General features: G+C 41.6%; 1 protein-coding gene across 2 annotated transcripts in view; it reads left to right on the forward strand.

The window, feature by feature from the left end:
• Positions 1–13,580, forward strand: part of robo3 (roundabout guidance receptor 3) — an 86,566-nt gene that overhangs the window by 40,573 nt on the left and 32,413 nt on the right. For both annotated transcript variants that reach the window (XM_022745907.1, XM_022745908.1), the window contains exons 4-7: positions 356–476; positions 1,848–1,986; positions 2,885–3,012; positions 13,336–13,460. In XM_022745907.1, coding sequence (XP_022601628.1) covers positions 356–476; positions 1,848–1,986; positions 2,885–3,012; positions 13,336–13,460 — 513 coding nt within the window. The remainder of the gene's footprint in view (positions 1–355; positions 477–1,847; positions 1,987–2,884; positions 3,013–13,335; positions 13,461–13,580) is intronic.

The raw sequence follows: 13,580 nt of genomic DNA on the forward strand, positions 1-13,580 counted from the left end.
ATACATACACATTGTATGCCATCATCAAACAACGACTCATTAGAGCTACTTATTACACACTGAGCAGTGAAAGATGTTTCTATGGCAATTGGCCTGGAGGTAGACCCATTGTTAAACGGTGTACAAACTAGCAGAGGAGCCATCTGTCATGATGCACACTAAACATGATGGAGTGGCTTCTCTCTTGACTAATATGCCTCAATATCCTGTTCTCAACCTCTTTCGATTTGTCTTCTTTCTTTCCCTCTCCTCCTCCTCCCCCTCCTCCTCCTCCTCCTCCTCCTCCTACTCTTACCTTTTTATCCATTTTTTTCCCTCCTCCCTTCCTTCCCCTCCCTGTGCCCCTCATTTTCAGATCCGTGGAGGCAAGCTGATGATTTCCAACACTAGGAAAAGCGACGCTGGGATGTATGTGTGTGTTGGCACCAACATGGTTGGAGAGAAAGACAGTGATCCTGCTGAGCTAGTGGTGTTTGGTGAGTCATTATTACTGTGTCTCATTAAAGCATGGTCAACCTGTATACAGTGTATGGGAAATGAAACATATGGGAAGTACAGTATTCTGATTTTTCAAATCAAATTCCAGTGCAAATGGCCTACATTTGAGTCAATGTTTAATTTATTGGACTCTGTACTGAAATCATTATAACCCATGTAACCCTTAGTAACACAAAGGTAATAAGCCTATAGAGTCATTTGTAATGGCTCTTATAGAAAACGCACGTCCAGCGTTTTTCTGTATTTATTTTCTTTGGGTGGCTCTCTCCTCCTCCAGCTGATATTGTTGGAAGAGAAGATGAATGTTTCCCTCTCGGCTGCCCTTTACTTTGCTCTCTTGACCTCTCCCCTCCTTTTCTCCTCTCTGATTCTCTGCCTTGCTCCCAGCACAGCAGCAGCGCTACAAGCGTTCTCAGAGTGTGTATTGATCCCAGGAAACAGATAGAAAATTGATATTTTCTTTTTACTCCCACCAGCCCCCTCATCCTTAGCACCACCACCACACAGATGCTGCTCCTTCTGCACATTGCGGTGCAACAGTGAACCTAAACCCAGCGTGAAGTCACTTAATTTATCAGTTGATGGTCCCTGAAAATGCACAGCCTGACACTTCCCCTTGTATTTAATATTACTGCTATCTGTGAGGTCTGCAAGATACACTCATTTCTCTAGGCTATAACAATTTTTAAAACTTATTATGATCCTGATAAGAACTTACAGTGCATATTTGTCTCTCTGTGTGTGTCACTGGTATTGATTCTCCCTCCTGTGTATCTCAGTGTTGTCATGCGTTTAACTGTATCAGCGATGATGTTTTGTATAATAATGTTTAGGCAACTATTTGTCTTTATTCTCATCTATATCGTAGTCTGTGCTGTGTTTAATCAAATATCTGATAAATACTGCTAATAATAATAATGAGTCAATAGAGGCTCATTTTGAGTCCTGGGCCTTTTTTGTCCTGGAAAAGCTTTGATAAGTTATTTCTCAGGCTCAGCTGAGGCTCAGAACAAATATTTAGAGTAAGCTCTGATGCAAGACAAGGGACATCAGCATTACCACACAGTTTATCACGGCCTCACAACCCTTCACCTCCTGCTCCTCTTTTCCTCCAGTACTCCATTCTGTTTTTTTTTTTCCCTCTCATTTGACTGATCAGAGATATGATTCTACATCAATAGTTGTATCTGAATTTAGCCAAGCTATCCCAAATGTGTCCACTCTTCTATTGCATGAAAGGCGGTGTTATAAATCGCTGACGAATCTGAAAAGTCAGATTGCAATTAGGAAGTTGCACCACAAGCAGTTTTAAACCTCCCTCCCCATTCTCTGTCTCTGTCTAATTCCAGAGAGGCCAGTGTTCACCAAACAGCCGGTGAACCAGGTGGTGCTGGCAGACGACACGGTGGATTTCTACTGTGAGGTGCATGGAGACCCGACTCCGACTGTCCGCTGGCGGAGAGAGGAGGGAGAGCTGCCCCGGGGCAGGTACGATGGAAACAACAAGTACTGCATGATGCACCTGTACCAACCTGGTGTCATCATACTAACAATATTTGTCAGGGTGATACTCAGCAGTTATGTTACATTTCAAAATGTGAATAAAGGACTGTAAGGAAGTCCGTCGCTGCTTACCATACCTACAGTATAATTAAATAATAAAAGACATTGTGGACTCATATGGGACAGCAGCTTGTGTTAGGAACAGGAAGAAGCACAGAGACGCTCACCAAATTATAAACAACATTTGTTAAACAGCTGTCAAATTTGCCAAGACTGTGTCTGCGCTCACTGTGCTGCCAGACAGGAATCCTCTATATCATGTGGTGCTGAACCCTGGTAGTAAGTAATAGCAGTCACGATACTCTTGCAGGGTAACGCTGTGACTGTGCTACTGTGAGAGTCGCACTCTTTCACTCGCTCTCTTACACACTTTGTGGATTTGAGTGGATGAAACTTTAATGATGCCTCAGGGGAAATAGGGTAAAATGTTCCCTTATTGTCAGCAGGATTCAGATCTGCTCAGGGAGACGCTGATGGATTTTTTGACCGATGCTTGAAGCTGTTGTACAGGACAATTCACTCCGTCTCCACTGGCCATGTGCAGAGAACACATAAGCTGCTTGATCCTTACCTATACCTTTAAAAATACTTAACTGTCTTCCTTGTGACATCTGTTTGCCAACTACATTGCATTACCTTTCAGATAGTAAGAAAAATGGCTTTTCAGCTTCATAATGCTGCATTTTCTGTCCCATTTTTACATTTCCCAGATATTAACTCAACCACATAACCTTGCAAATTCCACTAAAATAAAATTCACCAACAACTAGGACACCATTGAACTGCATTTTGTGCTAAATCTTGTGTGTCGATGTGTTTCCAGATTTGAAATCCGCAGCGACAACAGTCTGCGTCTGACACAGGTGCGAGCTGAGGACGAGGGCACCTACACCTGTGTGTCAGAGAACAGTGTGGGCAAAGCCGAGGCATCGGGCACCCTGCAAGTGCATGGTGAGACATGGGCTACTCCACCTCGCTCACTGCACGCACATACACACACACACACACACACACACACACACACACACACAAATACATGCATCAGATGTATTTTGGTAAAGTGTTTGTCAGAAATTCCAGCTGGTGTTACTGGCAGTGCTGAACAGTCATTATGTAGGTGTTCAGATTTGAGAATCATAACAGATGAAATGATTTTTATGAAGCGTGATTAATGTGAAAAACCAAAAACAATGCTTAAAGTGATACAATGAAAATGCTATAGTCTTAACAATAGAAAAGTAGAAACCTGCTGCCAACTAAAATCATATCATTAAACAAGTGAAACTCCAATGAGGATAGCTCTGCTCTGGCAGGATCTTTTGCTTGTGATAAAAAAAAATTGGATTTTAACACTGAATACATGAGTAAATTATTTGCACAGATGGACTGTTTCGCAATGATGCATCACGAATTGCCCACAGCTCACCTACCAGCATGCTGTCTCATTTAATTGTCTTTCGTTTGGTGAATTACATTATGTTGCTTTTGTGGAAAAACTTGCCATCAAGTCCATTTTCTCTCCATTTTCCTCAGGCTATGTAAATGCAGGACTTTAAAACATGTTGTATGTTATCGTCAAATGTTCGAGAGGTTCATACGAAGAGGTGTTGCCCATTACCAGTAAAAAAAAAAAAAAAAAAAAAAAAAAAAAAAAAGCAGATAGACAGACAGAAAATTGAAAAAAATGGACTTTCAATCCTTGCCTTGTCATCCCTCTGGAGAGAGAGCCAAGATCAAAAAACATTGAAAGTGCATTAGAATAAAGTCAGTCCCTTGAAGAGAGGCACTCGGATGAGAAATCTGTCATTTGTGATGATAAAAGGGAATATTTGGAGTTTTTACTCTGCAACAGTTGATTATGTGAGCAGCCCTTGTCAGTATACAGACACGTCTGACATCTGTCAACATATATATGATCAAGTTCTATATCCACACACATGCACTGATAAACAGACACAGGGTATTTTGTTGGTGCAAGAGGCAGAACACACACACACACATACACACACTGTTGCTCACGCATAAACTCACTTTACTAATAGAATTTTGTAGCAGAATGAAGAAGTCATTCCCAGCAGCAGCTGTTAGGCAAATGGAAATTGATTGTGGGTTGGTGCATGCAGCTGCAGTATTAGGGATATTAGGAATACCACACACACACACACACACAAATAGACGCACAGAAAGGAAAATGACCATGTATTGTAGAAAAACCACAGATCAATCAAAACACCTCTTATCTTCACCTGTAATCCAAATTCAATTCATCAACCCTCCTCGTCCTCATCCTCTGCTCCTTTCTTTTGGGACCACTTTATTTGAATAGCAGCCAATTTCACCTTGGTCCGTTCACATCCAGCTAATTCATGTTATTATTCGTTTTAAATAGATCTGAGTGGTGGTGGTGCTCGAGAGTTTCACTCTGCCTTGTTCAAAAATTTCATCCAATATCGCTGTTCATCACCAGCTCATCATCTCATTCTCATTCATCTTTCTGTTCCCTTTTTTCTTTTCCGCCCCTTTTCTGCATCACTCTATCGCAGTCGGCCCATCGAGTAAGTATTCCATTTCATCCCATCTTTGCATGCATGCGTGTGTGTGTGTGTGTGTGTGTGTGTGTGTGTGTGTGTGTGTGTGTGTGTGTGTGTGAGGGAATGGGAGACAGATGCAGATACATATACAATATCGCTGTTGCTTTCCTGCCAATTTTAAATAGAGTACAGTAGGCCTGGGCGATATCCAAAATTTAATATCGCGATATATGATATTATTGCAGGGAGGGGGAGGTGGGATGGGGGCACTAAACAGCAATTCAAAGTTTTATTTATCACATGCCACGGCACAATGTACAGTAAGCAAAGCTGTTAAATGAGGGGTTGGACTCATCAGCATGTGCAAAAAGTAATATAACATGGTGGGGTATATCGCGATATTCGATATTATTGAATACCGGCCCAAGCCTAGAGGATGGTCATTTAGTATTTAAGTGCCTGTGGGAGTAGGCTTTTGATTTTCCACAACAGCACTCCAGTCATGTTTTACCTCATCTAGCTGGAGCTTCCATTACTAGAGAGAAAAAGCTTCCATTAACACCAAGGGCATTTCATTTAGTACACAATATATTAAACAGAGTGGAAAGGAAATACAGTGAATAAAAACCCTAAATATCCCCCACACTGTAAAAGAAATGAAAAAAGCATAATAGTGCTCCAGTCATACACTGATTAATTACACATGCTCTGACAATTTAATTTCCTCTCTGGAAGAAAACGCTTCCACACTGTGAAATATAGCGGTTTTACAGTGTTTGTTCTTCAGCAGAGACGCCCTCAGCTAACAGCAGCAGCGTTGTATGGAAGCTGACAAACTCATCATGTAACACCAAGCTGCTTGGGCATGATATCATTCCCACTTGTGTTGGTGGAATTCTGCTGATTACATGAATAAAAGCTGCGAATAAATAGGGTCCTTCTTTTGTGCGTTGTGAAATAGAATAATATGAAAGCTGCTAAAATAGACCTTTAACTGTGGAGTGAAAGTATTGTTTCTTCATTGCTGCGTATGAGCTTTTCATTGGTATTCCTGAAAGACAAACGTCATTGAGAAAAGGAGTTGCAATTTCTCACAGGTGTCTGAGGAATCGGCGGCCGGACAGTTTTTGTCTCCAGTGTCACAGCAGTGAGTGTAAATGATGGGTTTCAGGAGAAGATTAGGTAACACAACAAACAGGAGTGTTAACTGGGCTGTGTGTTTTGGAGAAGTGTTGTCTTTGTATTTATCTGTGACTCAGTGTACGCCTCTGTCTCTGAAAGGGGCTTGATCCTTTAAAAGTTTACATCATTTTAATATTTCATCTTTTTCTCCTCTCACTCACTTTCGCATACCCGTAGGCAGTGTCCAATAGAGAGGAATGAAATAACCCTTTTAAGCTATGACACATTGGCAGAGGATATCAACAGATTTATGTCCATTAGATAAACACTTCTCTGTAAGTGAGAGTGGAGCAGAGATGTGCCAAATGTGTGAATAGAGCAGCTCATCACTGGTCCACACAACAAAGTTGACCATTTTAACTAGTTATTTCCTTTAGTGTTGAGTCGTAAATCTGTTTTTTAATAGCAAGTGAAAAACTTGAAAACAAGATGCTTTCCCATGCTGTTTTTTACACAGCTGACAGTATCTCCTCATACATAGAGCTTTGTTGGTAAGGTTGTCAAGGAAATGAAAACAAAATGACTTGTTTTTACTGTGCACTCACTGTGAAATGAGCATGCATTAGCAATAGCATATATTTTTCCCCCCGACAGTTAAAAGAATAATCAAAACAATCCTGAATAAATGGGATATGAAAGTTGTGGAATACTCAATCACTGAAATTAATGGGCAATTCTTCTGTTGAAAAAAATTGATTGAATTTGACAAAAAGAATCACAGAAATGCAGAGCATGTAGATGAGGGCAAAAGGAGAAACGTCACATTTTCCTTTTAATCTGACAGTCCTTGACATTGGTCAGAATAACAAATGGGCTCAGTTGATCTTCAAGACCTCTGACTAACACATCAAGCATGCTGCTTGATAACGATCAGGAAGAGGGCCAAAGCCAAGGAGGGCAATTACACTTAAACTAAATAAACTTACAGTTAAATTAAGGCCTCTATAATATTTTTCTTATGAAGCCATGTCCTGTTTTCTAAATGCCTTTACGACACAGCGGTGTTAGTCCTTTGGATCCAAGTTTACCCTAGCTGCCATTTGGAGTTGGTGTATAAAAAAGCAAAACTAAGCCGGTAGGCTTGGGCAATATTCAAAATGTATTATCTGGATACAGTCCAACCCAGCTATTGAGATATACAATATTAGCATATTTTATGTTTTATTGGGGGTTTTTAATAACACATAATTGTATTATTGTGTTTTATTTTTCATGTACATATAAGCGATATACAGCATATAGCGAGAAATACTGCAATACTTGTTATTGTCACATATCGGTCCAAGCCTACTAAACAGAAATACATACCTTATTTGTTTCATATTTCATTGTGATTGCTCTCTAAGTTAAAAGTACCACAGGACTTGATTCTTGTATTTATTAAAACCTGAGTCTGTCCAGAGCCTGAGTAGAGTCAGTACAGGGAAGAAAATCTGTACACGGAAGGAAAACAACAAGTTTTACCCCAAAATTTTGATAACTAGTGAGTTGTGTTGATATTGTATGTACAGACAGTAGGCAAGATGGCAGCCCTGTTGAATTTTCTGAAATTCAATTTCTTTGCCATTTACCCTGTAAGGTGTTTTGACATTATAAACCCAAAGAATTACAGCACTGTTTCTATAACTTATTCTCAGTCTATTTAAAGCAGTACCAGCTCTTTAATTCATATATTGATTTTGGACAAGTAGGCAGGAGTCCTGGGCACAAAGGTCCAACTTTAAATTAAATAAAAGCATAGATGAATTATGGTCCTGCTATAATACATTATGCTTAGGAAATAACCACCTCCTCAATCTTCATTTCAGAATAGAATAGTCTCAGGGAAAAAAAAAAAAAAACGTATGGGAGAGAGAGAGAGGGTGTCAAATGAGAGGATGAAGCTGATGCTCATGCAGCAGCAGCGGCAGAGAGTGTGTTTACTCAAGCGTAAGTGTGTGAAACATGCCGTCTGCATCAGCGTGGCACTGTGACAGCTGCCTGTCACATCCAGGCCCCCAAGGAACTCCTATACTGTGGGAGTATGTGTGTGTATGTGTGTATTTGTGTTCCCCTGTCTGTGATAGCTTCAGTGTGTTGGTGCAAATCAATGTCAAGTGTGTGGGTGGGTGGGTGGGGGGGGGGGGGGGGGGAGTGGGAGATGCTTTGGTTGTAAGCACTTTGTCTGCCTCTGCTGTGTGATTGAGCAACACGCTGGGTTCGTACGACAGCGGTGCAGCAAATTGCACAGTGATCAGTGTGAGCGGGAGCGCAGCATGTGGTGAGCAGCTGAGCGGGTCGAGACGTGTCTCTGCTTTAGTTTGTTTATGAAGACGATGTTCCCTCTTAAACTTGGATCATCATCCCTGTCACCAGACAAGAATATCAATACTGGACAATCCTGTAATTCCCTTGATTACACTGGAATGCCAATGTTTTGGTAGCTGTGTCATAGGGAAAGATCATGGTTTGGTTAAGTTTAAGGAGAGACTGTGATTGCAGTTAATGAAAAGGTCAGCATGAACTCGCTTCATATCACCCTGACCTCCACACCCTTACTTTCTGCCTCACTAATTCCTGCTTTATTGTGGGAGGCGGGTGGGAATTGTCCTTTATGACCGTAATTCCTAGGAAGGGGTTGGGCTATGTGATAACATCTGGCAAGTGGGACATTGTAACAGTGAATTTCTAGGACTTGGACGCCTTATTTTGGCCCCAACAGTAAGACCTTCTTTTGCCCAGCGTGAGAATATCCATGATGGATGTGAAGATTCCTGATCCTTGGTGTGTCCCTCTAGCCACTCCCACCTGATCACTTTTGCACATCACGCACATCAAAACATACTTCAAACTAATATTCATCAGGGTTCAATGTGTTGTCAGATCTATCCCATCATAGTGGTAACTTTAACCTTCAGCGCCTCAAACTTGATCTTAAACTTCCCGCCAAACTCAATTCTTAAGTTTAAATGGACATTATAAAAGTTAAGGACTGTCCAAATGTCTTGACTTTGATGGAATTTTCTCGTCTTGAAGAGAACATTCCGTCCTCATCACACAGAAACACACAAATATTTAAAGAGACCAAGCACTTCACACTCAGACTTCCCTCCCCTTCAGTTTGACAGTTCTTATCGTAAAAGCTGTGGCAATTTAACTTGCAGTGCTCGTCTATTTTTGCCTCCCTCTTGGCATGTTAGCCTTGTTATGTGTTCTCCAGCTCAGGCAATATCCAGCATATGAAAGAAGTCTCTAGGCTCCTTTTGAATTCCTATCTCCAGTGTTTCATTCTTTATTTAGACATCCCCCAATTTACCTCCCTGACACTGCCTCCTGCAGTTATCAGTTTATGTGCCATCGTTTTCACAGGCCTGGTTTTACATTTCATAAAACTGGAAAATTAAGGTGCCATGGTGTTTGATATGCAGACGGTTTCTATCTTTTTTTAAGGGCACTTTCAACAGTAAAAGCTGTTGTACCCAAAAGCCAGCAGCCCAGAAAGCTAAATTATTATACGAGCCACATGCTTTGCAAATACAGTAATTTCTTGCAGGCATTGTTTGCTGATTTTTATCATGTATATTTCAGCTGTTCAGTTACAATTCATCTCCCTGTTTCCATCCCATGTGAAGATGCTAATGTTTCTCCCTGCCCTAAATCTAAAGCTCAGTGTCGCGCCGAGTGCACCCATTATTGCTAATTATTTATTACAGCCTCAGGCAATGTGCTGGTTGCCTTCTCAAATCAAACATTGTTATTCTCCAGACAGAGCTGTGTAGCGCACCAAAATGGCATTTTAATAGCCTGAATCTTCCTCGCTGTCACTGTATTTGGGTCAAAGTTATGGCGCTGTGTCAGGCGCGAGGGAGTGGAATGCTCAGGTGTCGACAAGTTTTTGTCAAATGGCCTGCTTAGCGGGATGCTCTGATACAGCATCTTTTCTCATGTGTGTTAGTCACATGTGTATGTGCACAGGCCTGGAGTTGCATTACATAAGAAGAGAGTATTACACTGCATTTCTTTAATATTTCAGGCCTTGCATCAGCTTTGACAGGAAGTTTGTCCTTGAGGTAGCTGGGGAGTAAAAGCAGGTGTTCAGTGTCTCTGCTCATATTGCACTCTGCGGCTCTCATCCAAACACTGGGCGCTTGTTTGGGCTTTGACCTTTAGGGTTAACGGAGGACTGCATATTTGATCCGTGACCCTGCACACCTCAGCCAAGGCCCCCTTAGCTGTGATTTATCCCGCTGCTGACACATGGATCTTCTCCTGCTGTGTCAAGGTGTCAGAGGCCCGTGGTGGAAGCAGACTTTAGGATATAAAAAAGGGCTGGGTAATCCCCAAGGCGGGGTATAAAATCTGTATGCAGGGCATGAAATGAAGCTCGCGCACGCATCTGAGGTGAGCGATTACAAGGAGCAGGCAAGTCGGTGCTAGAGATTGGAAAGTCAGGGATTCTGAATCCTTTGCCAAAAATAAAATTTCTGAACTCATCTGCTTTATGTGTAAGTGTGTTTTTCTGACTTGTCCATCCAACTGCTCTCTGTGTAACTTGATTTCCAAACCATAGGAAACATCTCCTCTGGCCTCCTCTGAGGTAAATAATGTCAGCAAGCATTTTTCAAACTGTATTCACTTTGGGCTAAAACAGTTGATGTATCGGAACGCTGCTATAAAGCAACTAAAAGGACTTAAAGAGATAGCGTTTGTAGGTCACAGTAATAGTTTGTGGTATTTTTCTTTTTTTCTTCTTTTTATTTATGATGTCTTTTTTGGTTTTAGCGAAATTTAATTCCTAACGACTCAAAAGAAAAGTCAAATTCTGGCATGTCACATTACACACTATTTAAGAAAGCGCCAGAACTTTTGCGTCTTATAGTCTTAGAGTTACATTATTGCTTTTAATTTTTTTGAGGTTTTGGTTTCTTCGTTCAGAATTTTCCCTGCGCAATTGTAAATTTTACATAAGAAAAAAAGGTTTGTCTATTTATTGTTTCTCCACACTTTGACTTTCACTGATGGTTAAGTGTTTTTTTAATATTCATCTGTCTGTTCTGCTGTCTGGTTCTTCTCCTCTTTCTCTCAGTTTCTCCCAAAGCTAATTGAGACTGAGAATGAAAGAGAAGCAGGAGATCAGGTGGGTAGATGAGAAATCAATTAGGACTGGTGGAGGGCATCATTATGCATTCACACTGGCCTCTGTGGAGGAAGCCCTCTCACTTGCTACAAAATCAATAGAAATCAAAGATGTGTGTGTGTGTGTGTGTGTGCATTTGTGTGGCTGTGTGGAGACACACACACTCACACAAAGGGGAAAGGAGTGGCATGGAACAGCAGAGAGAAAGTGAGACAGCCGATCAGTTATTTGCAGCCCCCTTTTCCCTGCCGCCCTCCATCAATGTCCAGAGACATTTCATTAGCCTGGTGCCTGGGATCAGAAAGGTAACCCACAAACCTGAATTTAGGCCCCTCTGGGGTTCTGGGCTGAACTTTTTGATAGGTTCCACACCCATAACGTAACCAATAAGCATGTTGGAAGAAATCAAGGTCACAGAGGACGTAGGATTTAGTAGCCCCATCCTTGCTTTTCTCGATCAAATAGTTCTGCTCTTTGTGCGTTCCTGTCCTGCATCTGAATAAACATGGGAATTAGTCTGATGATTAAAAATGACTGTGGGGGTACAAAAAAAAAATTTCACACAAAGGGAAACAATAATGTACAGTCATTGTGTTGTTCTTTGTATTTAAGTGACTCTCATGAGTGTAATTAATGGAAGCACTGGAGAGATGAAGAGGTTGAAGAGGAGACGAAAAACTCTTGTCTTGTCTACAGTAGACGACCTGTTGAGTGTGAAATGAATTAAGCGTTGTTTGCTTATCACTGCTCCCTCTCCCTCGTTCACTCGTGCTCTCAGTCAGATCACACTCGCTCTCTCTTCCTCTCTCTTTTTTTGCTTTGAACTCGTCAGAAAGCAGATAACTTTAGTTTCCACTCACGAGAAACTTCCAGCCCCACGTCCTAATGTTGATGCTCATTACTTCCTTGGTTTGCGAATGAGGCGATACACAAGCTAAAGCAGCTGCTGGGTTTATTTTTGGCCAATCAGTGACATTCAGCCCCACCAAACTCCGCCCCCATAGTTCCTGAATCATTGAAAAGTTGAACCACCTGGAACCATCCAGGAGGAACTCAGTTTATTTGAACTGGGAAAGTCCCAAGTTCCCAGTTGGACATTTCACTTGGAATGCCTCCTGAAGAACATCACCAACCCACGACCTCAAAATCCAACATGGCTGCTCTACGCAGCAACAGAAGTGAAATCTGTAGTAATATACTGTTTATTAGCCCTTCTGTCGTAAACACAGTACTGTCCAACCTAACAATAACAAGCAAGCAACAACAATAACAAGCTTCCGACTCGTTGAACTGGAACACGGTCAACTCGGCCGCGACGTCATTCCCATCTCCGATATCCGACTTCCGAGAGAAATGGAACGCAGCATGAGTTCCTGGTTTTTGGCTCAAAGTGGAAGGAAAAAAAAGCACTGCTAATGATAATTGATTTTATTGTTAAGTTGAAGCGTTTACTTTTTTTTTTAAAAATTGCTCTATTGTCATGGAGTGTCATATCTCAGCTTAATCATGTTTGAAGTAACTCTCAAAGAATACCCCTTTTTAATAATCAGTGGTGATAATTTGCCGTCATCTGGAGACCTACTTTCTCTGAGTCACCTCAGAGCATCACTTAATAAGTCTTTTGTATATAAATCAGGATTGGCCCCTTAAAGTGTCATTAATGTCTGTTTTTGCCTCTTTTTTTTTTCCCTTTTGCCTCGACACAGTGTGTCACCACTTGCTATTTTGACACAAAATCCTCTTATGTTAAAAATGTTTAATCAAGAGTAATTGCTTTGCAACCTTGAGTGAATGTTTGGACATAATGAATATTCAAACATGGTTAACTGAGGGTTGAAAGCAAGTGCTGCTGATAAAAGAATAAGGTCTCAGCTCCCATGAGGCTGCTCTCTTGGCTTTGTTGCCTGTACGTTAAAAAAGATCTTTATATTCAGACTTCTTTATAAATGTTGATCTGTTTTCTGGCCTCTTCAGTCAGTCAGATGAATAGGATGAAGTGAAAAGGATAGGATGAAGTGAGAAAGGCAGCAAAGATTTGTGTTGTTCTGTTTTATGATTTGACCCGTGCGTATGTGTGATAGTGCACCTCTGTCCGAGTACATTTATGCCTGTGTGCTGTGCGTGTGTGCGTGTGTGCATGTGTGTGTGTGTGTGTGTGCGTGTGCGTGTGCGTGTGCGTGCGTGTGTGTATTTTTCTGCGTGAGAGATAAAGAGACAGAGACCACTTGAGTGAGAGAGTTGCCAGTTATGAGCTGCTGTCATCACTGGTGGCCTGTCATACCTTAATGCACTCAGTCTCACTGCCGGCACAGTCTCACTGTATTAAGCTCATTCAGCACACGCACACACACACACACACACACGCACACACAAAGAATGACACATAAAGACTTTGTTTCTGTTGCGACCCGCTAAACCGTTTCTCTCTTATTCTCTGTGTTGCAGTGCCCCCTCAGATTGTGGTTCGGCCGCGGGACCAGATCACAGCTCCGGGTCGCACCGTGACCTTCCTCTGTGGCACCAAAGGAAACCCTCCTCCAGCCGTCTTCTGGCAGAAAGAAGGCAGCCAGGTAAGAAACTCTCTATGGCATATTAAACACTTTCCCGTTTCCACATCTTCCCTCTGAGGCACCATCAGGGTCTCACAGTCAGTTCGTATCTGACAGCAGAGGTAATTTTACAAATGCTCC

Source organism: Seriola dumerili, unplaced genomic scaffold (genome assembly GCF_002260705.1).
Source record: "Seriola dumerili isolate Sdu_G_001 unplaced genomic scaffold, Sdu_1.0 BDQW01000091.1, whole genome shotgun sequence".
Lineage (NCBI taxonomy): Eukaryota > Metazoa > Chordata > Actinopteri > Carangiformes > Carangidae > Seriola > Seriola dumerili.